The sequence below is a fragment of the Nannobrachium achirus genome (assembly GCF_963921795.1).
Source record: "Nannobrachium achirus genome assembly, chromosome: 10".
NCBI lineage: Eukaryota > Metazoa > Chordata > Actinopteri > Myctophiformes > Myctophidae > Nannobrachium > Nannobrachium achirus.
Window position 1 is genome coordinate 2,617,201 of NC_137819.1, and position 25,391 is coordinate 2,642,591.

At 41.8% G+C, this 25,391-nt stretch overlaps 1 protein-coding gene across 1 annotated transcript in view; it reads right to left on the bottom strand.

Moving 5' to 3' along the window:
* The window catches only part of kcnq4 (potassium voltage-gated channel subfamily Q member 4), a gene marked incomplete at both ends in the record, with an annotated part of 107,480 nt that extends 87,226 nt beyond the window's left edge, over window positions 1-20,254 (bottom strand). Inside the window, 2 exons of the mRNA XM_080734664.1 lie at window positions 3,527-3,578; window positions 19,926-20,254. Coding sequence (XP_080590790.1) covers window positions 3,527-3,578; window positions 19,926-20,254 — 381 coding nt within the window. The remainder of the gene's footprint in view (window positions 1-3,526; window positions 3,579-19,925) is intronic.
* Window positions 20,255-25,391: the final 5,137 nt, after the last annotated feature.

Below are 25,391 nucleotides of genomic sequence, written 5' to 3' on the forward strand. Positions count from 1 at the left end.
AGAAGGTCCTGGGTTCAATTCCCGCCGGGGGACGCTGTGGGTGCTGGGGGCGTGTTCCCTCCTCCGCGTCATCAGTGCCCACACCCTAGGTGGGGTTGGCAAAAGGGCCTTTCTGTGTGGAGTTTGCATGTTCTCCCCGTGTCTCCTAGGGTTGATACCCTCACAAAAACATGCAGTAATCCTGGTCTCTATAATGCCTCCCCCTGGCCAGCCGGGGCGCCTGATGAATGGAACTGGTTGGAATAACGTGTTCCTTCCACGCGCTACGTCCAACCGGGGAAGCTCCCCCTGTCAGGTGATAAGAAGCGGCCTGGTCACTCCTCATGCACTGAAGGAAGCATGAGCTCAGTTCGGGGCCCTCCCCAGGTTGGCAGAGGGAGAACAGAGCCCAGGATTACAGCTTAGGCAATTGGCACCGGGTGAAAAAAAAATGGGTTACAAAAATCGTGGGATAAAAAAAAAAGAAAAAAAAAAGTAATAGTGCGTAGTAATAGAGTCTTGTTTTGGTGAGAGCAGAGCAGGAAAAAAACACCGCACGGAGATCTCCGCGGTTCCCAGATTCTGTGAGTGAAACAAGCGGCCAGGTCTATGAAAATAAGCCCAAAAGAAGTGACCAGTTTCACCTATTGAGCTCTATTACATTAGCTATTTTCTAAAAGAATGTTGAAAGCAAGGCCAAATAAGCAACTACACCTCAGAAACAAGCCCAAACAAAAGCAACCCACAACTAGCAACATTATAGGAAAACAGGACCAAAGTCGTAGGAAAACAGGACCAAAGTCGCTTATAACGATCAGACCTGGCAACACTGCCATACAGTGAGTAACTACAGTCGGCGTCGGCTGTAAAAAGAAAAGTCCTTCGTTTTCTTGCGGTTCTTTGCAGTCTGTGTACATTTAGAGATAGGGTGAGAAGTTGAGTCACAAGAGAGAGACTTGGAGTAGAACCGCTGCTCCTACACTTGGAAAGGAGTCAGCTTAGGTGGTTCGGGCATCTAGAACGGATGCCCCCCGAGCGCCTTCCTAGGAAGGTCCTCGATGCACGTCCCACTGGGAGGAGACCCTGTGGCAGACCAAAGACCAGATGGAAGGATTATATCTCTACACTGGCCTGGGAACGCCTCGGTATACTCCCGGAAGGGTGGAGGAAGTTGCTCAGGATAAGGACCTCTGGAAATCCCAGTTGGAACTGTTACCCCCGTGACCCGATTCCGGATAAGTGGTTGAAGATGGATGTATGGATGGATGGATGGATGGATGGATGGATGGACAGACACATGAACATGACTCCAACATAGACCAGTGGTTCTCAAACTTTTCAGACCGCGACCCCCAAAATAATCATATTTTAAATGGGGACCCCTCACCCTGACGAGCACTAAGAGTTGAGGCAATACATTTAATATAATGCAGTTCTATTGTGAAAATAGCCGATCTACATGCTCACAACGCCTGGCGTTGCGAGGCGTTGTGAGCATGTAGATCTGCTATTTTCACAATTTCTGCCTTTAATATTTGACAAGTTGACCAATATTTAATTTGTCATTTCACAGGTATTAAAACAATGTATTGTCACTTGTGCAGATACCCTCTATACAATTAAACTGTAAGCCTATGTTGTGTTTGTTTACTGTTGAGTGAGAAAACATTTCACATTAAGTTAATCATCTGGGGACCCCCCAAAATAATTTGGGGACCCCCTGGGGTTGAGAACGACAGACATAGACGATGACAGTGCTGTCAAACAAGTCTACGAAGCTACTGTATCTTTGAAATCTATGAAAAAAAAAAGTTGAATCTCTCTCATCTCTCTCTCTCAACTAAAGGGGTCCTTGGCCTGAAACGCTGAAGACCCCTGCTCTAAACCGTTGTTGTATTGTCCTGCAGTCCCCCAGGGCCATGGACCGGGTGGTGAGGCCGGTTCGGTTCTGTTCAGTTTGTGCGCAGGGCAGGCAGTGTGTGTGTGTATCCATTTTGAACGGGTACGCATTATTGCGTATTATTATTTTATGCTTTAACTATTGAAATATAGCAGATATACAAGCTCACAGCGCGGCACCGAGTGCCGCGCTGTGAGCTTGTAGATCTTCTATTTTTGAAATATCATGAACATTTGAATTTTGAGCCGATTTTGAGCCGATTCTATAAGTGTCTTCTAAATCCTTCCAAGGTTTTTTGTTTGTTGAAAAACACACGTTTCTACGTCACAGGTTCTCAAACTCTTTCATGACAAGGACCCCTAGAATTATATGTATTTGGCCGCTGACCCCCGTCTCGAAATATTTTGTACCAGGGACCCCCCCAAAAGCAAATGTTACAAATGTTCACTTAAAAAAAAATATATTGAAACATTTTCACAACTTTTTGAAAAATAGCAGATCTACAAGCTCGTGAACTTGTAGATCTGCTATTTTTCAACAGTTTAAAAGTTTCAATAATTCTGGGCCTAAATGGGATCAAATAAGACGCACTTGAACCCGTTGGCCCTGACATCCAGTTCTAGGAGAGAAGACTGTCACTGAGAGGCAACTCACATCACAGAGGCCCGTCCGTCACGGCCGGTGGCATCAGATCATGGCATGATGTGAAACACGAGCCACTGCAACCTCCGAGTAGAGATGGGATTTATTATGGCTCTCTGAAGTGAGCTGGATCTCTGGGATCCGTTCGTTGCTTTCACAGAGCCGCTCAAAAGACTCATTTTAGTTACTTTGTAGATTTTTATTCTAATAACAAATCACTTCAAACCTATATCCATTTCGGCCATATATACATTTCCGCCATTTGAAAACAGCCGATCTACAGCCGATCGCAACGCGACACATTGTGAGCTTGTAGATCTGTTATTTTCAAATGATATATTTTCTACATTTTGTTAATTGGAAAACTTGACAAATGGTACATTCTGCATAATGAGTACTTTCTGCTATTGGTACTTTAAGTACATTTTGATACCAACACTTTTGTACTTTTACTCAAGCACATTTTAATTCCAAACTTCTACTTGTGGCAGCAGCATTGATACTTTTACGTGTCTCTAAGACCCACTGTTGTAATATCACAACATTTGTATTTCATCCAAAGAAAGGTTTAAAGGATTTTATTTTTGCTCACCCTAGCACCTAAAAATCACCATTGGATCCTATTGGTTAGTATTACAATGCCATATTGGCCACGATATTTGCATATAAATACCCCCCACAGAGGCTGACATTCTAGAGTCTGGTTGAACAACATCTCACTTTAGTAAAATGCCTGTAATATATATTTTTTGGTGATCATTAGAATGTCTAGAACATGTATGTTATTATTGTGAAAAATATCCCCCATGTGTAAATTAGAGCATGATTTATGATTTGTGGCTATAAAACCTTACAAGAACACTTTTAAAAACATTACATTTTCCTTTGATTACTCCCCCTCATCAAAACAAAAAGAAAAAGGAACTGCGAACTGGATCCCATCGTTCATTTCAAAGAGCCGCTCAGAAGACTCGAAAGATTTGTTCACAAACGTCCCACCTCTACCTCCGAGCAGCCTGGGCTTGCAGCCTGAGCCTCCTCTCTCCTCTCTGAGTCTCTGACAGACCAACAACACCACCAACACCACCACAGCGGGCCTGGCATTCTGGCATCCTCCCTGACACCCGGCATAATGTCAGGGAGAATGCCAGCAGCCAGCCAGTCCTGCACAGAAAGGCCACATCGCTCTTTAAGCCCATTTAGAACGGGTACACATTATTGTGTATCATTATTTTATGCTTTAACTATTGAAAAATAGCAGATCTACAAGCTCACTGCCGCGCTGCGAGCTTGTAGATCTGCTATTTTAGAAAAATCGAGAAAATTTGAATTTTGACCCGATTCTATAAGTGTCTTTTGAATCCTACGATTTTTTTGAAAAAACCTATGTTTCTATGTCAGCAATCGGGCCAGCCATCGTTCAAGAAAAGGTCCTTTTCACTTAAACTAGCCCTTACCCGTTCAAAGATATGAGCTCCAAAATGATGTGCAGTGTGTGGGTTATGGGATGTGCACTGTGCATACAGTATATGAGGGATGGAAAGTAACTGTAACTGGTGCTTGCATGATAATATGTAGGAGCATCAATGTAAGAAATACCCGTTTTGTTTAATGGCTTTTAGTTACAAACGTTCGCTTTGAAAATACATATGTTCAAAGATTTGCACACATTTTTACGCCTTTTTCAAAAATAGCAGATCTACAAGCTTGCAGCGCGGCACCGCGCTGTGAGCTTGTATATCTGCTGTTTTTCACTGGTTAAAGCATTCAATAATCACAGGCCTAAATGGGTTAATGAGAAACAACACGCAGGTTGCAGATGGAGGTACAAGACGTTACCGTGAGTAGCTGGGCTGTCACAATGATTACATAATCGTCTAATCAAGCAATCATTTGACATGATCGCGATTATTTTTCATAATCGTCATAATCGTTTCCATGTTGAAAGATGTACATATATTTAAAAACAAAAGTCAAAAATAGTGGAAATAGCCGATCTACAAGCTCACAACGCGTTGCATCGCGACGCGTTGTGAGCTTGTAGATCGGCTATTTCCACTATCAATGTTCTTTTTTAAGTATAAGGTTGACAAACATGTCAGTAATTTCTTTGTACATTTAGGTTATGTGTCATATCTGCCATGTGCAACTTCAAAGCCTAAAAGCGAAACAGAAATATAATTGTCAACGACAAAAACACAATTAAATCGTTAATCACAATTATTTGAGTGACAATTAATCGTCATGTAAAATGTCATAATCGTGACAGCCCTAGTGAGTAGAGATGTAGCGAAACGTTTTTTCTTTTTTTTCCTTCCCGATACTGATTCAGATACTCATAACTTGCGTATCGTTTCTATAACGAATAGAGTAAGGTGGGGTAAAAGGCCCCCCCTAAGGAAAATGTCTATTTTATGACCAATTAAAATACATTTTGATATTAATTCAGTATGTACATGTTAACAATGCTTTACCCAATACACCTATATGGGCATCATGTTGAAAAATTAGATACATTTGATTTTATAGTACAAAAAGAAAAACATGTAAAAAGGGCCTATTGCCCCACTACTGGGGTAATAGGCCCCCCTCTATGGGGTAATAGGCCCCCTTCTATGTCCTGGAGCAGAATAAGTGCTACAATCATGAAAATTGCCATGAGCATTTTCCATGGGTCACTTGACAAGATAATTGTCAGAGGAATTTGAATTTTCAAGATGGTGGCCATTTTTCAAGATGGCTGACACCTTAGTGGAGCAGTTATGTGATATAATAGTTTATTTGGTGATATAAGTATGAAAATTGGCATGAGCAGTCTCTGTGGGTCACTTGACAATTAGCCACCCACAGCTACTTGAAATTTCAAGATGGCGGACATTTTTCAAGATGGCCGACACCTTGTGGAGCAGTTAAGTGATATAATGGTTTATTTGGTGCTCCACTAAGGTGGTGGCCATCTTGAAAAATGGCTGCCATATTGAAATTTCAAGTAACTGTGTGTGGCTAATTGCCAAGTAAGTCTGGGTTTCCGAGGCTATACCCAGGGGGCAAAGGAAGGTGTGCTGCATTTGCCCTGACATAAAAAGTTGTCCACCAGAAATATTATCTATGACCCAGTAGGATCATCACCTATATGGACAACCCGGTCAATTTGTACAACAGTCCAATATGGCCGCCTCAATATTAGCCCCTATTAGTTTTAATGGGGGGTGAATAGGGCAAAATGTTAAACTGAGGGATATTTCCACGAAACTTCACAGGTTGATCAATGGTATACATATGAACATTTTTTTGTATTGCAAGTTTCCATGAAATCCAATATGGCCGCCACAATATGGCCGCCATAATGTAAGGACCCAGAAAATAGGTTTTGCCTCTAACTTCTGAACCAGATGAGCTAGAAACGCAAACTTGGTGTCTATTTCATGGTGTCTGACCATGGGAGACTCAATGGAATAGCTCATTTTATTATTGGGTGTGTCTGGACCTTTATTGTGCATATTTGCAAGATGGTGGACTCCCAAAATAGAGCTTTAACATAATTTCTACCATTATTGTTGACTGCTTTTGCAAATACAAGCAATATGAATCCATTTGCTAAGATTTATGGCACAGAAGGGACTTATACCTGTATTATTCTTGAGTTTGCATGTTGTCAAAATGGCTGTAAACGAGATATTATATTTACTGTCCAATTCTACTGTATGTAGTTGTAGCAAAGACTTCAGATAAAATCAGAGACCAAAACAATGTATCTTAGAAATTATTTTTTTATTTAAAAAAAAGAGAGAGATTATCTCAATGAAATGAATGCAACTGCCTTTTTGGGTCTTTCATACATAGACATGCACATGCTTTCCAACAACTTCAGCTTCAGGGAAATTATAATGAACACATGATTAAAACAGGCTGCATTATAATGCAAATAATTGCTAGTCACTATCACTGTCATGTGTACCTATCCTGCTGCATCTTGTCTCCAGTCCTTGGCAACGACACCCCAAGTAGCATGCAATTCCCTTCTTCGCACATGAAGTTCAATCACCCGAGAGAGACTTAGAGTAGAACCGCTGCTCCTTCACTTGGAAAGGAGTCAGCTTAGGTGGTTCGGGCATCTAGTACGGATGCCCCCCGAGCGCCTTCCTAGGAAGGTCCTCGATGCACGTCCCACTGGGAGGAGACCCCGTGGCAGACCTAAGACCAGATGGAAGGATTATATATCCAGACTGGACTGGGAACGCCTCGGTATACTCCCAGAGGGAGTGGAGGAAGTTGCGCAGGATAAGGAAATCTGGAAGTCTCAGTTGGAACTGTTACCCCCGCGACCCGATTCCGGATAAGCGGTTGAAGATGGATGGATGGATGGCACATGAACAGTTTTTCTGGCAGCCTTTGATACAGCTACATGATATTGCCTTGTCCATTGATATAGGCCAGGCTGGCTCTGTAGATGTACAGGGGACTGCCTTCCCATCACTGAGAGACCATCCATATTCAGTGAAGCAAGGGATGTCTGGCTTCGCGATGTGTGCAGTTTTATCTATTATTGCTGCAAGAGCAGCTCTTTTCAGGTGCAGGCCAAAGGCATTTTCTGTAGGTGGCAGCAGCTTCAACAGGGTTGATCGGTTATTTAGGAACTTGTACACTCTCAGCTTTGCCAGGTCAAAGTCCTCCGAATGGTCAGCTTTTGATGCATATACAGCTATTGTGCGGTCTCTAGCCTGATTCTTGACATCCTCTGAGAGGGAATAAGAGGAATTTTCACCAAACTCCTGAAGTGCAGGGAGATCTAGACCCATGCTGGTCTTGAACCATGCCTTCTTTCCAGTGAAAAAGGGATAGCTGGTGGTATCTCTGCCACTCAGGCTGTGAATAAAGGGCAGGGCACGACACTGTGCGAGTCCAAGGGCTGAGACCATGTGATGGATAGGAAGATATGCATGCTGCTCTGTTCTCACCCACAGCTCTGGAAAGTCTAGGAGGTGGGTGGCAGCATGATATAGATGCCTATATCATGCTGCCGCCATGGGAAGGCAGTCCCCTGTCCATCTACAGAGCCAGCCTGGCCTATATCAATGGACAAGGCAATATCATGTAGCTGTATCAAAGGCTGCCAGAAAAACTGTTCATGTGCGAAGAAGGGAATTGCATGCTACTTGGGGTGTCGTTGCCAAGGACTGGAGACAAGATGCAGCAGGATAGGTACACATGACAGTGATAGTGACTAGCAATTATTTGCATTATAATGCAGCCTGTTTTAATCATGTGTTCATTATAATTTCCCTGAAGCTGAAGTTGTTGGAAAGCATGTGCATGTCTATGTGTGAAAGACCCAAAAAGGCAGTTGCATTCATTTTATTGAGATAATCTCTCTCTTTTTTTTATCTTTTTTTTTAATAAAAAAAAATGTTCTAAGATACATTGTTTTGGTCTCTGATTTTATCTGAAGTCATTGCTACAACTACATACAGTAGAATCGGACAGGAAATATAATATCTCGTTTACAGCCATTTTGACAACATGCAAACTCAAGAATAATACAGGTATAAGTCCCTTCTGTGCCATAAATCTTAGCAAATGGATTCATATTGCTTGTATTTGCAAAAGCAGTCAACAATCATGGTAGAAATTATGTTAAAGCTCTATTTTGGGAATCCACCATCTTGCAAATATGCACAATAAAGGTCCAGACACACCCAATAATAAAATGAGCTATTCCATTGAGTCTCCCATGGTCAGACACCATGAAATAGACACCAAGTTTGCGTTTCTAGCTCATCTGGTTCAGAAGTTAGAGGCAAAACCTATTTTCTGGGTCCTTACATTATGGCGGCCATAACTTGCAATACAAAAAATGTTCATATGTATACCATTGATCAACCTGTGAAGTTTCGTGGAAATATCCCTCAGTTTAAAATTTTGCCCTATTCACCCCCCATTAAAACTAATAGGGGCTAATATTGAGGCGGCCATATTGGACTTTGTTGTACAAATTGACCGGGTTGTCCATATAGGTTGTGATCCTACTGGGTCATAGATAATATTTCTGGTGGACAACTTTTTATGTCAGGGCAAATGCAGGTTTCCCAAAAAAAGGCTGGGTTTGCCCCCTGGGTAAAATAACCCTTTATATCACATAACTGCTCCAATTAGGTGTCAGCCATCTTGAAAAATGTCTGTCATCTTGAAAGTGTCCATTTCAAAGTGACCCATGGAAACTGCTAATGCCAATTTTCACGTTTGTATCATTAACTGAACGATTCTGCCAAAAATAAGCAGTTATTCTCTCCATGGGGCAAAAAGCCTCCGGGGGCTTCTTACCCCACACGAGGGGGGGGCCTATTACCCCAACGCTGTCATTGCAAAGAGTGTCATCTTAAATCTTAAACCTTTTTTATTTTTTTATTTTTTTAAGTTGATAATTTATCATAAGGCCTTCCTAATGATATACAAAAAATAAGTGAAGAGGTTCAACTTATTTACACCGAGTTTGGAACATTTTCACAGTGACAAAGAATTAGATCAGTTTATCTTAAATGTGTTTGATTGAGAAAGTTATGACCTGGATTAAGGTGAGACAATGAAATTTGGTATCCATGAAGAGCTAAGGATGCCAGGAATGTGCTGAAATCAAAATTTTTGCCACCTTGTAGTTCTGTAGTCAAATACAGCTGGGGGGCTTATTACCCCAGGGGGGCCTTTTCCCCCACTCTACCCTACCCATTTCGATAACAGTGGGTAATTAAAAAGTCCAGGGACTTTACACAGTAATCAATTGAATCATTCAAAATACAAAATAATTGATTACTGTCAATGACATATAATATCTCTGCTGTCGGGCCGAAACCTCCTAACACCAAAATGTTCATTTTTGGGAAAATGAGCTCAAGTGGATTTAGGAGGTTTTGACCGAAGGGCTTTTTACTACTTTTCATTGGTTCAATATTATTTTAACCAACACACAGATGTAAAGGGTGTTCAATAGCACATATTTATGAAAAAAAGAGAGGGCCAATCGGGTGGAGTTAGCTGGTTTGGCAGAAAGTATGGAGTTAGGAGGTTTTGTCCCAAGCACTTTTTACTACTTTCCATTGGTTCAATATTATTTTAACCAACATAGTCCAGTCAGTCGGAGGTTTGACCCAAAATAAATTGCAATAGTAATGGTTCAAGGTTTGTGGGTTAGGGTTAGGGTTAGGGTCAGGGTCATCCTAGTCTGGGATCACTTCACTTTTCGGGTTTGTAACCGGTCTGGAGCGGAAACCACAAAACGTCACGTTGTAGTACTCAAAGGACTACGATTTGCCGGAAAGATCAAACCGGATTCAGTTTTAACCCAAAATATTCCCCTGCGCTCAAGGACACACTTTTAGGGCCTACCTAATGAACTCCTTGATGCGGAGTAGTTTTGCTTTTGAAAAATTTGTCTGGTACATGCATCTTTTAGTCCAACTTTTAGCGACTGGCAAGACTACACTAGGCTACTAGAGCATTTTAATAGGGATTGGGGAAACAACGGAGGGAACCAAATCATGTTAAAATGTTTCCAAAATATTCTTAGTGGATCAAGGTAAATTCTGGGGGTTCAAGTTTGGGTCCCTTCACTTACTATACAGGAAAAACATACCTAAAAAAAATGAATCTTTAAGTAGCATGTGAGGGGTCTAACTAGGGTTTTTTCATGATTCTGAATCCATTGCAAGCATTTGTTTTGCACGAAAAACATTCCTCAGGCTAAAAATGGACCCCACAAAAGTGTGAAAAGTGATTACTCACTAAACCATCACTAACACCATAGTGTTGTGGGTCCGTTTTTGGCCTGAGGAATGTTTTTCTTGCAAAACAAATGCTTGCAATGGATTCAGAATCATGAAAACTCCCTAGTTAGACCCCTCACATGCTACTTAAAGAAGATTTTTTGGGGGGTCTTTTTTCCTGTATAGTAAGTGAAGGGACCCAAACTTGAACCCCCTGAATTTACCTTGATCCACTAAGAATATTTTGGAAAAGTTTTAACCTGTGCTTTGGATGACCCTAAGGATTATAAAAAACATTGAATGATTACTATTGCAATTTCTTTTGGGTCATGACCTTTTTTTAGCTTAGGTTGACTGGCCTAAACACTCAGCTGTAAAGGGTGTTCAATAGCCCTGATTTATGCCAAAAAATCTAAAACCTTTAAAAAATGGAGTTAAGAGGTTTTGGCCAGACAGTGACAATATGATAATTCATGTGGCATGGGGAATGGCATAGACTGACATATGCTCACCGATACAGATACCAGCCATTTTAGGCATACCGGTATCGGTATCAGTATCGGAACAACTCTCAACTGTGAGAGCTTTCATTGGCCTTGCAAAGAGAGGAAAGCATACGGGGGGGAGAAGAAAACGCAACGGAGATGCAAAAAGAAAACTAAAACTAAAAAGGAACGGAAGAAGTGAGATGATAAGAGCCTGCTTTGCAAGGTCGCTCGCCTGCCTGCCTGCTGGGGCGTCACAAGGGGTAGGAAAGTGGGACTGAGTTACTGGGGCCCAAGGTGGAGGGGCCCTATAATAACTTTATCTATTGAAAAATAGCAGATATACAAGCTCACAGCGCGGCACCGAGTGCCGCGCTGCAAGCTTGTAGATCTGCTATCTGCTAGGGTCCCTGGAACTAAATATTTTGAGATGGGGGGGTCCTTCACATGAAAAAGTTTGAGCATCACAGACGTGAAAACATAGGTTTCTTGGCACACATTTTCACGATTTTTCAAAAAATAGCAGATCTACAAGCTCGCAGCGCGGCACTCGGTGCCGCGCTGTGAGCTTGTATATCTGCTATTTTTCAATAGTTAACATTCATGAGGGGGCCCGCAGTGAATCCTTGTACCCAGGGCCCAGAATTTGGTGTGACGCCCCTGCCTGCCTGCCTGCCTCGCAGCGAAACTTAAGGCTGAATGTAGAGGAAAGATGTGATGTGTGCGTGTCGTGTGGGTGATAAAGACATGCAGATCACAGGAGCGCTGACACTCTGCAGCGGGGTTTCCCTCTCGCTCTCCTAAACACATGAGCACACCGGCAGCCAGGGGCGTCAATTGGGTATGGCAGGGGTGTGCAGCTGCCATACCCTGGGTCCAGGGGGAAAAATAAAAGTTACTTTTAAATATAAATCCACGAATGTCTCTTTGTCTATCTGCGCTGGTTATTATGTTGTTAAATTACAGTAAAATAACTACAAATGCAAAATTTAACATAATGGTCACTTTAACAAGGTAGCTATTATAATTATATTCTCCACACTTGTATTCTCCCCAGCTTGACAAAATGGCATATTACTAGGTTCCGCAGGTCAGCTGCACAGGTGCAATGCATTATTGTTAATTGTGGCACGTTTACTAACATGCTAAGTTTAGCTGCACTTGAAAAACCGTTCCAGGCTGCCATATCCAGCCCAAGAAACCGTAGAAACCTGTGTAAAAAACTGACAAAAGTCGTTTTTTTTTGTTTGTTTTTTTAGACATTGTGAAAATAGCCGATCTACATGCTCACAACGCCTCGCAGCGCGAGGCGTTGCAGCGCGAGGCGCGAGGCGTTGTGAGCATGTAGATCTGCTATTTTCACAATAGAACCGTGTTATGCAAAATGTAATGCCTATTTCCCATGAGGACTCCCATCTTTGCCGTACCCTAGCTTTTGCTGAACTGACGCCACTGTCTGGCAGAGGGACTGCTCTAAACAGCTCGGCTAGAGAGGCACGGGGCCAGGGGTGTCGCACCAAATGCTGGGCCCTGGGTGCTTTAACTGTTGAAAAATAGCAGATCTACAAGCTCGCGAGCTTGTAGATCTGCTATTCTTGAAAAATTGTGAAAATCTGTGCAAGTCTTTGAATATTTCAAATCCTTCTAAGGTTTTTTGAAAAACCCACGTTTCTATGTCAGTGGTGCTCAAACCTTTCGATGTGAAGGACCCCCCAAAATGATATGCATTTGGCCACGGACCCCCGTCTCAAAATATTGAGTTCCAGGGACCCCCACAGGAGCAAAATTTGAGTTACACATTTTCGCTTCAAAAATACACATATTCAAAGATTTGCACACGTTTTCACGACTTTTAAAAAATAGCAGATCTACAGGCTCGCAGCGCGTCACTCGGTGCCGCGCTGTGAGCTTGTGTATCTGCTATTTTTGAATAGCTAAAGTATAAAATAATTAAGGCCCCTCCACCTTCGGCCCTAGTAACTCAGTCCCACTTTTCCCCCCCTTGTGACGCCCCTGCACGGGGCCCTGATGACCGGCCCCGACGTCCTCATCCCTGCTGTCCTCTGGCTGACACACACACACACACACACACACACACACACACACACACACACACACACACACACACACACACACAGCCGGGCAGAATACACAGTGTGGCACTTCTGGAGAATCGCCCTGACTGTGTTTCCTTTGAAAGAGAGAGAGAGAGAGAGAGAGAGAGAGAGAGAGAGAGAGAGAGAGAGAGAGACAAACTGGATAATGTAGCTGTCCTTATAATGACAATGAAACCAGCAGCGCTCGTGTAATGCCTAATCGTCGTTGTCGGGTGAAAACCTTGTATGTCCAAAACCGTTCGTTTTGCATGTTTCATTTTAAAAATGATTTAAACTAGTGAAAACAGCCGATCTATAAGCACACAACGCCGTTGTGTGCTTGCAGATCGGCTGTTCTCACTAGTTTTGTGCGACGGCCTTGTACGATGAAGCAGGGCTTTACTCTGCGAAAGAACGTACACATTTGAAACTTGGAGATACGAGGTTTCCACCCGACGACGACGCTATGATATGCTGTATTTTATGCTGCGACAGGGTCGCTCCCCACTGAAAATAGCCGGCCTGCGAGCTTGGTGATCGGCTATTTTCGGTGCACCGGACAGTCGCAGGCTCACTGGACATCAGCTTTGATGAAAATGACCAGTTTCAAATGCAATAATGAGTGAACTATACGGCTTTCATTCAGGTTTCAGTCCTCCGTGGCAACAACAAAGCAATACATTATAAGAATAATTCTGAAGGAAAGCAACAAGGAAAGTGTCTTGTTATGATCTGACACTATGATCTGAAATTGAATTGAATTGAGAATCAAGGATTTGCCCTGAGATAGTTTCCTTGCGTAATCAAAGAGGTATTGATGGCAAAGATGATAAAAACGCATTCACACTGTTAACTCATTTACTGCCTCCCCCGATAGTCCCGTTAAAATCCCTATGTACCTCTCTGCCGGTCCTGATAGTCCCGAGACTTTAATGTGCTTTAATCGCTATAAAATCTCTGTTTTATCGGAGATCGGTGTCTAATCGCCCGACCGGAAGTGCTTCCGGTCACATTACCGGTATGCGCCGGATATGACTTCCGTATCCGGGACCATGGCGCAGCTACCGTTAGCTTCCGTGTAAACAGTTGCAGACGGAGCTCAGCGATGGAGAGGTCTTTTTTCAGTCTGATTTTTTATTTTAAAGCTGTGATCGGTTCTACACACGCCTGGTACATGATCCGTGACATCGCGCACCATCTGTGCACGCACGTCCCCACGTTAAAGGGTGAGGACGACGCGGCAGTTAACCACTTCAGTCGATGTTTAAAAGACAGTAAATTAGTTAAAACAAGGTTAAAGGCAGAGAGCGTGATATTTTCAGGCAAAAACGTACTTGTTAAGGTTCAGGCTCTATTATCCTGATAGCGATCAATGCTATGAAGAGGGTTTGTTCAGTAAGAGGTGTCTCTCCATCTCTCCAGCTCTTTAATGAACAGAAAATGCATTTTCTGGTGGGTTGCAAATTTCAGCCAATCAGGAAGGAGTACCTATTTCTTTGTGTCATCACCTCCAATGCCACTTGTATCCTGTGTAAGTTCTTCCTCCTGATTGGATAGAAATGGTAGCCTGACAATGAAAATGGCATTTCTTTTATTTAAAGTTTTTCAGATTTTTTTGCTATGAAAGCCAAAGGTGTAAGCTATCAAATAGTTTTGGAATTGTATTTCTAACTGCTACAGAGGCTGAGTAATACGTTTTCCAGAAAAACAGTGGGTAATTTTCAAATCAGACGTAGGCCTAAATGGGTTAAAGGTGATACACCATGAAATTTCACTTTTCCTATTTTAAAACCTTTTTTTGGGGTCCCAATAGCACCTTCTATCCTCACAAAGTCCCATTTCTGACCGTTGTGTCTTTCTCTGGTTTTGGGAAGGCAGAGGTTAAAAGATTTTTTTTTTTTTTTTTGGGGGGGGGGGGGTACTGCAGCTGAAAATGCCCTGAGAGCCATTCAAAAATGAGAGAGGCTCTCTATTCAGGTGTGGTAATTTAGCCTCAAACCTTTTGAAAAACGTTTTTGGGACATCAACAATATGACATAAATACTTTTTAAATGCATGGTGTATCACCTTTAACACCTGGTAGAAGAAGGAAAGAAATCACCCCCTCAGGCCGGAAACACATTTTTTCAGATAGTTTTTTTCAGATTGTTTTCTATGAAAGCCAAAGGTGTAAGCTAATTTTTAAATCGGACTTAGGTCTAAATGGGTTAAAGGACAACTTTGTTTTTTTTACAACAAGGGTTCATATTTTAGATTGTAATTAGAGAAAAGGAAAAGTGAGTGTTAAAATGTTTTCATTTGCTTCGTTCTATTGTTTTATCGCGTTTACCATGCTAAAATGTGGGGCATGCGTACGCATGGGAGCATGCGTACAAGTGGCTAAATATGTCTTTTAAGACACAGTAAGCCAGCAGTTTCTTTATTGCTATATACAGTAACACTTCTAGCCCCCATATGTCACATCCAACCATGAAAGGTTGCGTTGTATCGTGGGAATGGGCTTATTCTGTGTAAAATGACATATTCAGCCACTTGTACGCATGCCCCCAGCCACTGAAATAAGAATCTCTAAAACAATAGAAAGAAGTAAATGAAATAATTTTAACACTCATCTTTTATATTCTTTCATTACAATCTAAAATATGAACCCTTGTTGTAAAAAACTAGAGTTGTCCTTTAAGTCAAGCTAAGACTTTTTGTGTGCGCGTATTCTACTTTGTGCAGCGGTGGGGTTGATGAATCCCCAGCTGGTGCGTCTGCTAACAATGAACTCATACTTTTCCAGTGTTTATGGCCAGCGTTAAGGCAACTGCATACAGAGACCATAGGCAGTGTGTACATTAAAGGGTACGTGCATGTGAGGCAGATCAAAGCCATGACAAATTACACTCGAGACTGGTTGAAAGGCATTTGGATAAGGTTCCTCCTCCTACCGCGGTGCCATTGCCAACAAAGTTAGATCTCCTTGAGCTCAGCTACATAGAGTGAACTCACACACACACACACACACACACACACACACACACACACACACACACACACACACACACACACACACACACACACACACACACTATAGGACGCAACCGCAGTTTTCCCGGTGACCCTGAGCGCAACGGTGAGGGCCGATGGGCAAGGAGGGTCGCGAGCTTAAGAGAAACAACTCAAATAAGACCTTAAAACCTGGCGAAAACAGTTGCGTGCATTAGCAAAAGATGACAATAAAGGAAATCATTAAATGGAAAACATTAAATTAACTTCTGAAAAGCCTATAATAGGCCTTAAAACCTGGCGAAAACAGTTGTGTGCATTAGCGCCAAGATTAGATGAGGATAAAGGAAATCATTAAATGGAAAACATTAAATAAACTTCTGAAAAGGCTTCTAAGCCTACACTAGCCTACTAGTAAAACTAGTGGAACCGCGATCTTGCCACACGTGAATAATTGTGGTTGTAAACAATAACACAGACAATATAAATCCTTAGTCTAGTAGTGGGAAGAAGAGGTTATCATCATGGCCCCAAACAACTTTTAAATATCTTGTAATTGGTGACGAGTCTCTTACGAAATCGGTGGTCACATGTCAAGTATGAAGTTATTTCCAATCAGTCGAAATGGAAACTATACTATTCTCTCAAGTTTTCCCTGTGGCTGTGGCACACAATCTATATCTTAGGATGAAAGATTTACATATTTCACTGCACTATGGAGACACAAATAGGAAATAATAAGAGTTCACTGTACATAGGGTAGCTATACTGCTACTGCTGTTAGTCATCATCAGACATAGACATGAAAGGTGGCTTGAGCCCCTGCCCTTTTATTTGTCTGTAAAAAAGTGCCCTCTCCAGAACATGAATGCAGTTTTTACTATGGTGAAAGAAATGCAAATGCCCCTCTTTCCATGCCATACCTGAAGGCAGCGTTCAAGAGAATTGCCATGTCCAAACTCTCCTGAACTTGAGTGCAGCATCTTATGTTGAAATAATTGCCCTTGGCTCTCTGTGTAGAAATCCGTGCCGTACGCCACGTCTCCAGTATTGACTTGATAAAGCTTAGTTCGGTGTGGTATCAAGTACCGAAAATAGCCGACCTCCAAGCTCACTGTGAGGTCGGCTATTTTCGATATTTTCACCAAAAGAAACTTTCAGAAATGTCAGCCCCTGCCTCTCTAAAACTCTCTGCACGTCCCTGATAGCTATACTGCTACTGATGTTAGTCATCATCAGATTATTTTTTTTTGCATTATTGTGTCGAAAAAGTTACCAGCTATGCAAAGATGTCAATTTAGGGACGTTGTGTGGAGTCATTTGGGGGCCTTGTGGAGTCAGGAGAGGTTTTTTTTTTTTTAGTTTTTACGCATGCATTTATATATATATATATATATATATATATATATATATATATATATATATATATATATATATATATATATATATATATATACACTGTATAGTACTGTACAACCCTACAATGACAATACTGCCGAAGCAGTGTTTTTTCCTCAAGGGATTCCATTATGCACAGTTTGCACGCAAGTCTCAAGTCCAGGGGCGTCAATTGGGTATGGCAGGGGTATGCAGCAGGGGGGAAAATAAAAATTACTTAAAAATATATATCCATAAATGTCTCTTTGTCTATCTGTGCTGGTTATTATGTTGTTAAATTACAGTAAAATAACTACAAATGCAACATTTAACAAAATGGTCACTTTAACAAGGTATTATAATTATATTCTCCACACTTGTATTCTCCCCATCTTGACAAAATGGTATATTCCCAGGTTCCGCAGGTCAGCTGCACAGGTGTAATTCATTATTGTTAATTGTGTCATGTTTACTAACATGCCAAGTTTAGCTGCACTTGAACAACCGTTCCAGGCTGCCATATCCAGCCCAAGAAACCATAGAAACGGGGGAAAAAATAAAATGTACTTCTTAAAATAAATGTATCATGCCTGTTGCTAAGGTATGGCAACATGACTGTGTCTCACCAGTCATGTTGCCATACCTTAGCCTTTTCTGAACTGACGCCACTGCTCAAGTCTAAGTCCCCAGCGGAAAGCAAACAGTCCTGCTTCTGCGCACCTGGCCCACAGCATTGGACGACTAAGTGACAGTCAGCAAAAAGCTCACAAACATGATGATATAGAGGAAAGTGTTTTTAACTAATAACGCAAAAGAAAAAACCCCGAACAAACGAACGGGGATCAGCAGCATGTCGGCCTATCTAATCTCTGTATACTTCCCATGTGGGGAGACCGGGGGACTGCGTGCGTCTAATGAAAATGCCAATTACCCCCTACGATTTAGCAGAAATTGGATTTGAAAAATCTCATTGTGGGCTTTAATCAGATGGGGAAATTGAGGCAGGAGACCCCACGCTGGCATGATGTATGGCACACGCACAGCTTTAAGTGCCGGATAAGCAACTCCGCTCCGTTAATTGGAAGATTCATCAAATGAGCGCAGGTATACAGTATATGTATACAGTACAGTTATGCCTTGCCTACTGTATATGTGTAAGGATCAAACAATGCCTGATCACTGTCTGTTGCCCCAAGGGATGGGACGATAAGCGATATTATCGTTTATTGTGATAAAACACTCACGATAATCGTATCGTGGAAATTTAATTCATCGTGATATCGTCCTCCGTCATGCACTGGGATCAATTCACCTTTTATTTGCCGAGCTGCATATCTGGTACCACTTAAACCCTCTAAAAGAGGTACGTATAATATACAGTATGCACTTGATACTGTCTTTTTTCTTTCACTCTGCCAAATCTCTTTGCCAAAAAATAGCCGATCTACAAGCTCACAACGCGTCGGCTATTTTTTGGCCAATGTTCCGCCCCAGGATATTTGGGGATATTTTGATTATAATTTATTTTGTCACAATAATCGTGATATGAAATGTTCATATCGTCCCATCCCTTGCCCTCATATTCTGTTATTATTACTATACAAAAGCATTATTCAACCTATTCTGTTGTATTGCTCAGCTGGTTTCTTCACTATACTGTCCATGCCTAACAGAAACAAACTTTACAACATTACCCATATTGCTCCCAAGATCATCAGACTTCCCACATACCCACACCTGCTGTTATGAACGATAAGGCCATCACACGCTTAGCACTCTCAATAATATATGACACTGATCAATGATCAGTGATCATCCTCTGTACCTTGAAGTGGCAAAAGGTACGGTTTAACGGGAGTTTTGTCCCCTCAGCCATCGCTGCACTAAACAATCTGCTGAGCAAGCGCCCCCGTCGCTAAAATGGTTTTCTGTGAATAGTGGGGACCTGATGATCTGTCTGTGATGTTTTGTGTTATATGGTTTTGTGTTGTTTGTGTTGAACAGACTTGTGAAGACCCCTTTGGGGACAATAAATATTATTATTATTATTATTATTATTGCCATGCCTGATAAGATTAAATGCTTTCAACGAGTAGCCCTATACTACTCCTAGGGTCTCTCTTGAACCCCCATCCACATCCTGGGGGGACATTAGACACAATGGGGGGACAGTATTAGACACAATTAGCAGATCTACAGAGATGTGTGCGTGAGGGAAAAGGGGTCCAAGTGCAGGGCCAACTCGGGTTTACTGTTACAGTTTATAAGTCTATAGAAGGCTTAAAGTAAACTTTAAGTTGCAAAAGACTTGACAAGTTGTGATCTAAACAAAACTACGGTGGAAAACACTTTATAGTAACTTGATTTTGATGATAAAATGTTACATGAATTGAGTATGGCTACAAAGAGACCCCAATGCAAACAAGCCTATAACAGTTTTCTTGTGGTCTTTATCCTTTATAGTTGACCTTATATCAGTGTACTGTACTGTATAGGCTTACTGTCCTATGAGATACATATGTAAGTTGACCTTACCAGTGATTTAGCCTACTTTTACCTTCTAATAAATTATTCAATCAACCAAACAAACTTCTAATAAAGTGACCAGTTCAATCAAACATAGCCTATAGAGCACACAAAAAAAGTACATGAACGCATGTTAGATGAAGACATTAAAACATCTTAAAGTTGAACTCACATGAACGCGTGGTAGATGAACGCCCATCCTCGCGGTCGCTCCAGCACGTTGTAGAGCCAGTTCTGCAGCTTTCTGTAGCGCTTGGTGGAGGCTGAGGTGCTGGCCCCGGCGCCCCGGGGTCCCGGCGGACCCCCGGACAGGGGCAGCGGGGTGCCCAGCAGCCCCGTGCGGTGCCCGGGGACGGCGCCGCGCTCCGGCGTGGACGGCTCGCTCTGGCTCTTCTCCGTGTGCACGGCGGTCAGCGCCACGAACTCCACCCGCCGCTCGTCGCTCGGAGTCGGCGGCACGAGCATCCTGACGCCGCCGTTGTTCGACGGGCTCCCTAGCATGGTCTGTTGACTGATGGTGATGATGAGGATGATGAGGATGATGTAAAAAAAAAAACGCGAAATGATCAAGAAAGTCTTTTTCTTTTCTTTTTTTTTTAGGAAATCTCACCGGATCATTATCTGCACGATCACAGCCGAGCAGACTTTAAGCCAAGTCATGATAGTCCCGTTGTTTTGTCCTGACTAATAACTCAACTCTCTACAGAGGGACTCGGCACGCACGGTGGGGGAAACCCTTCGGTTGTCCGGTTTGCGGCGAGAGGTTTAATCGCAGCGACACGGTGAATAAGAGGCACATGATGACGAGCCCGTAGGTGTTAACCTCAAAAAGTTATCTGTGGATCGAGTCATGGTGATCCACGCAAAACAAAACACGCGCGGCGACGACAACGACAGCAGCAGCAGCAGCAGCAGCGCGCGGACAAGTGCAACGTGTGAGAAAAAAAACGACGTGACCTTGATCACGGAACATGGTTGGAAACACTCTGATGTTTTTTAGAACTAGAAGTTATGAGAGAGAGAGAGGGGAGGGAGAGAGCGGAGAGAGAGAGAGAGAGAGAGAGAGAGAGAGAGAGAGAGAGAGAGAGAGAGAGAGAGAGATTACACAGCAATAATTTTGAGCGTAAAGGGTGCCAATGATTTGCAATTTGTGAAACACTACAACCTAAAGACGCGTCGCCGTTAACTTCTCTAGCACAGCAAATAACAGCAAATCGCATTGATTGAGGGAGACCATTTAATTGCACTATTCTACGTCGCAAACAGCATTGTTTCAGTGGGTTCTGCTGCTAATCATCTGTGCCATTCAGAATGTCTTCGTTTAAATCAGCCTGAGATCCTCTCCCTCAGTCTCTCTACTCTCCTGTCCTCCCGTCCCGGTTCGGTGGGTGCGCTGCCTGCCTGGTTGGTTGGTTGGGTGCACCGTGCGCGTCTCTCTGGCTGGGACGGGTGTGCGTGTGTGCGCGTCTCTGTGGTCAAAGCGCTCCCTCCCGCGGGTGGAGGCGTGCAGCGGCGCACAAAAAGTGAAGAACAATCAGTGGTGATGATGTGGAGAGAATGGCAGTCAGACAGACAGACAACAAACTCTAAAGATAAGAGGAAAAACCCTACACTACATAGGCCTATACACAGCCAGCCGCAGGGGTGTCGCACCAAATTCTGGGCCCTGGGTACAGGCCCGGATTTATATGACATGAGGCCCCTGGGCAAGGGGAAATAGCGCAAAAATTCCACCTCCGGTCCACCTGACCACACCGTGACCTCACCTCCGGACCGGCCGTGCATAATGTGACTGTGTGTAGAGGCGTAATTTGACCAATATCTAGGGTGTTGCAAGGAATTAAGTGTGTCCACCTGCCCGTAGGGCGGGTGCGATTTTCTTTTTTTTTTTTTTACCCGTTTTTGCGTGCTTTTTATATCAATTTCGGGTGTTTATTCCCCACACAACAGTCTAACAAGGAGCTGCACATAGCTGTTACTATTTATTTAGCATGCAGCGAAACACACACACGCGGATACAGAATTGGAGTTTGCGTGCATGTGTGTAGCCTATGTGTGTGGAAAGTACCGGATACATAGAGTGGGCAGGCTTTAGACTGCACTAAGCTTTCAGAGCAGCTACATGCAGTGCGGCCAGCAGAGCAGAAGCTCTCAATAATAAAACAAAATGTACTGTAACTAAACACAAATAGCACTTTATTTGGATTGCAATACTTTAAAATTTCATCATTAAATTAACTCATTCTTTTCAAAATGGCTTCCAAGTTCCACACCGCCTCCCTCTCCATAGACTTCCATGTAATTCATAGTGCACGGATCATGCCCATGCCTAGATCATGCACCACGTGTGTGCACACTGTTCACAGCTTTCAAACAAAAAAATCCAAATGGAAATCCGTTCAGGCATTCATGAGCTAGCAGCCATTATGCACTCTGAGAAATGATTCTGCGGCCGAGTATATGGCACTATTAGAAAAGGTTATATTTACTCAATAAAATCACTGAATATCATGTATGTGATTGTTTGAGTAGGTCACACCAAACGAAATGAGTAAAAATCCAACTGTTCGTTTTGAGTTAGATGTACATAATTATTTGAGTTAATTTCGTGAGAATAAATTAGTATTTGACCAACTGATTTTATTCATGAATTATACTCAATTTGTTTTGGTAATTTTCCTTCATAATATTTGAGTATGGAGTACTTATATGGATCAATTTAAAAAGACCCTTAATTATTATTCATTCGTGGAGACAGCTAGGATTTCTCAATGTGTGTCTGTGTGTCTTGTAACATTTAGCCTGAAAGTGAGCTCTAAACAATTATCTTCACAATGTGTGCAGGAAGGAAGCTGCTGGTGCACCTGTCAGAGTAGAAGAGAAGTTGACAGAGGAGGTGATGATGAAGAAGATGAAGATCTACCTGCTGCAGAACCAAGAGGACTCAATGAATGAACCTACTGATGTAGGTATTGTGATTAAGGGCATCACTGCCCTCAACAATCTTGTGGATCTGCTGCTATCTGTTGGGACTGTTCTATGCCTTTAATCTGAGATACCCCAAGAACCTCAGATATGGTCTTGAGATGTTCCAAAAAGTACTAGTTGAGTTGGATCCCGGACACCTTTCAGCCAAAGTTCAGAGACTGAAAAAATGTCTGCTTGCCGACTACTGTTCAGCAAGATGCTCTCAGAACGTGGGTATAACCAACTGAAAGTGGATTTATTGTCAAAACAGCATTTTTGCAATGGTATTTGTTGCTGATAGTAATTAGTTCATGTAAAGTGTTTGTTTCTGGTGCATTCGAGTCATAATGCAAACAGGTCAGTTTAGCATATAGACATTACATGTGTGCATAGTCAATATGTTTAAATGTTGAGCTACTGTAAATGCTTATTTATTATTTCATATTCCAAGTTGTGATTTCCTTTCATGCCAAATGGCCTCTGACTGTCTTCTTTAATGTATTTTGTGGTTATGACTTACTGTTTATTTGATGGGCTCATTGTTCTTATGGTGCATAATGTTTGACAGACTGCTTACTTACAGTATGCACAGTTCAATTAGAGGTACTTATATACAGTATTGTGAACACACACTGCTCTTTAGTAAACTTTAAAATTTTTAAAAGTGTCAGGGATACCCCTTTCCTGATCATTATCTTTAAACATATTGTTTTTGCAGGCATTGTTGCATGTCATTTACATACTAAAGTATGTTGAATGTTCATACTTGATGTGGTGTTACAATGGTCAAAATGAGTTGATTAAAAACATAATTATCTGCATAATTATTTAATGTGTATTCATTTGACATCATGTACTCCTGGAGTAAAAGGTAAAGTAAATGAAAGGGGTAAAATGGTACTATATGAATTAAATCAATAAAAGTAAATGAATAGAGTAAATGTGACATATTTGTTTTGTTAAATCATACTCTAATATTCAATTAGATCTACTTAATATTTCAATGTATTTACTTGTAGTCTTTTGTGGCATTGACTGAATCATTTAATTAAATCTACTCAATTTCTTTAGGTCATTGTACTCAATTTTAGTTGTTAATAAGTACGTAAAAGTTTTGGTTACTTTTACTCAAATTAATTGAGTTTCATTTACCTGATTTCATATCAGTAATATTTACTCAATATTTTTGAGTGTAAAAATGTTTCACCAATAAAATTGAGTAGAGCCTAGTTTTTGTTCTAAGAGTGTGTTTTCTTGAAATGTAAACAAACATGGCTGCCATGTTTGAAAGATGGGGTTGGTATGGGGGTTAAACATGGAATTTCGCGATTGCGATCATGCTTACTGCATTTTTTGGGGTCCAAAATTCTTTTTTTTTTTTTTTTTTTTTTTTGAGGCCCCCCTCCCCTGAGGCAGATATACAAGCTCACAGCGCGGCACTTTGCGCTGGGAGCTTGTATAATGTATATCTGCTATTTTTCAATAGCTAAAGTATAAAATAATGAAGGATCACTGTCTGGACTGGAGGTCCACCTCATTGGTGGACCTCCAGTCATTGTGTGGGTGAACTAGGCCTATACTCCTTTAAAGGACCACCACCAAAAGGACTTTCTTTTTCCTATTTATTAGTCACGCCATGGAGACTTGAGTTCAATAATATATATATATATTTTTTAAATTTGTTGCATTCCTAAGACAAAAAAATTATAAAAAATAAAATAAAAATGATTATAGTAAATGTACCCCATTGATTCTGGATGGAGACCCAATGCATTTGGCCCGAAATAGGGCCATTTGAAGTGGTTAATGCATGATTTGTATTAATTATAATCAAAATCTACAAAATAACTAGTTTTCAAATAAATACAAAATTAGTTAAGTTATCAAACGCCATAAACACTATATAATAATCAATACAACATTAGCAATTAAGTATATACTTTAGACCTGTTGTTTCCCTTGGACACACAGATAATGTGCCTATAATGCTCTGATCCCACACAACAGATACCGTATACCTTTATCTTTTTTTTTTTTTACTTTTTTTTTTACTTTTTTTTACAGTCAGTGTTGACTGACTGCGTCATCAATTCAAGTTAATTCAAGTCATTTAGATTAGGAACAGGGTTGTCACATCAAATTCTGGGGGGGGGGCACGCGGTAACCATGGCTCCCTGCTGGGGTTTGGGGACACCAGAGCAGAGAGGGACAGGTGCAGAGGAGAGGGAGGGACAGTGGGGACACACAGGGGTCTGGTGGGACACTGAGGCGTGACTCTGACACATAGGCATTATTACAGTGGTGGAAGAATAGTTGTTCTTTAAGTAAAAGTAGCAATAATACCTATAGTGAGGCCCACTCTCTGTTACAAGCAGGCACGTGCACACATAGACATCAAAGGGGCTTGAGCCCCTGCCCTTTTATCCGTCTGTAAAAAGTGCCCTCTCCAGACCATGAATGCTAGCCTGACACTCAGCCAAAAAAAAAAAAAAACCTTCGAAGAATTTGAAATATTCAAAGACTTGCACAAATGTTCACAATTCAATCAAAAATACTGACTTAACCATGTCCATTCAGATGTATACATTGAATTCATTGCTATGCGGTGCATGTTGCACATGCCATGCTCTGTGTGGTGGTGGAATAAAGGTACTCACATATAATTAGAAAT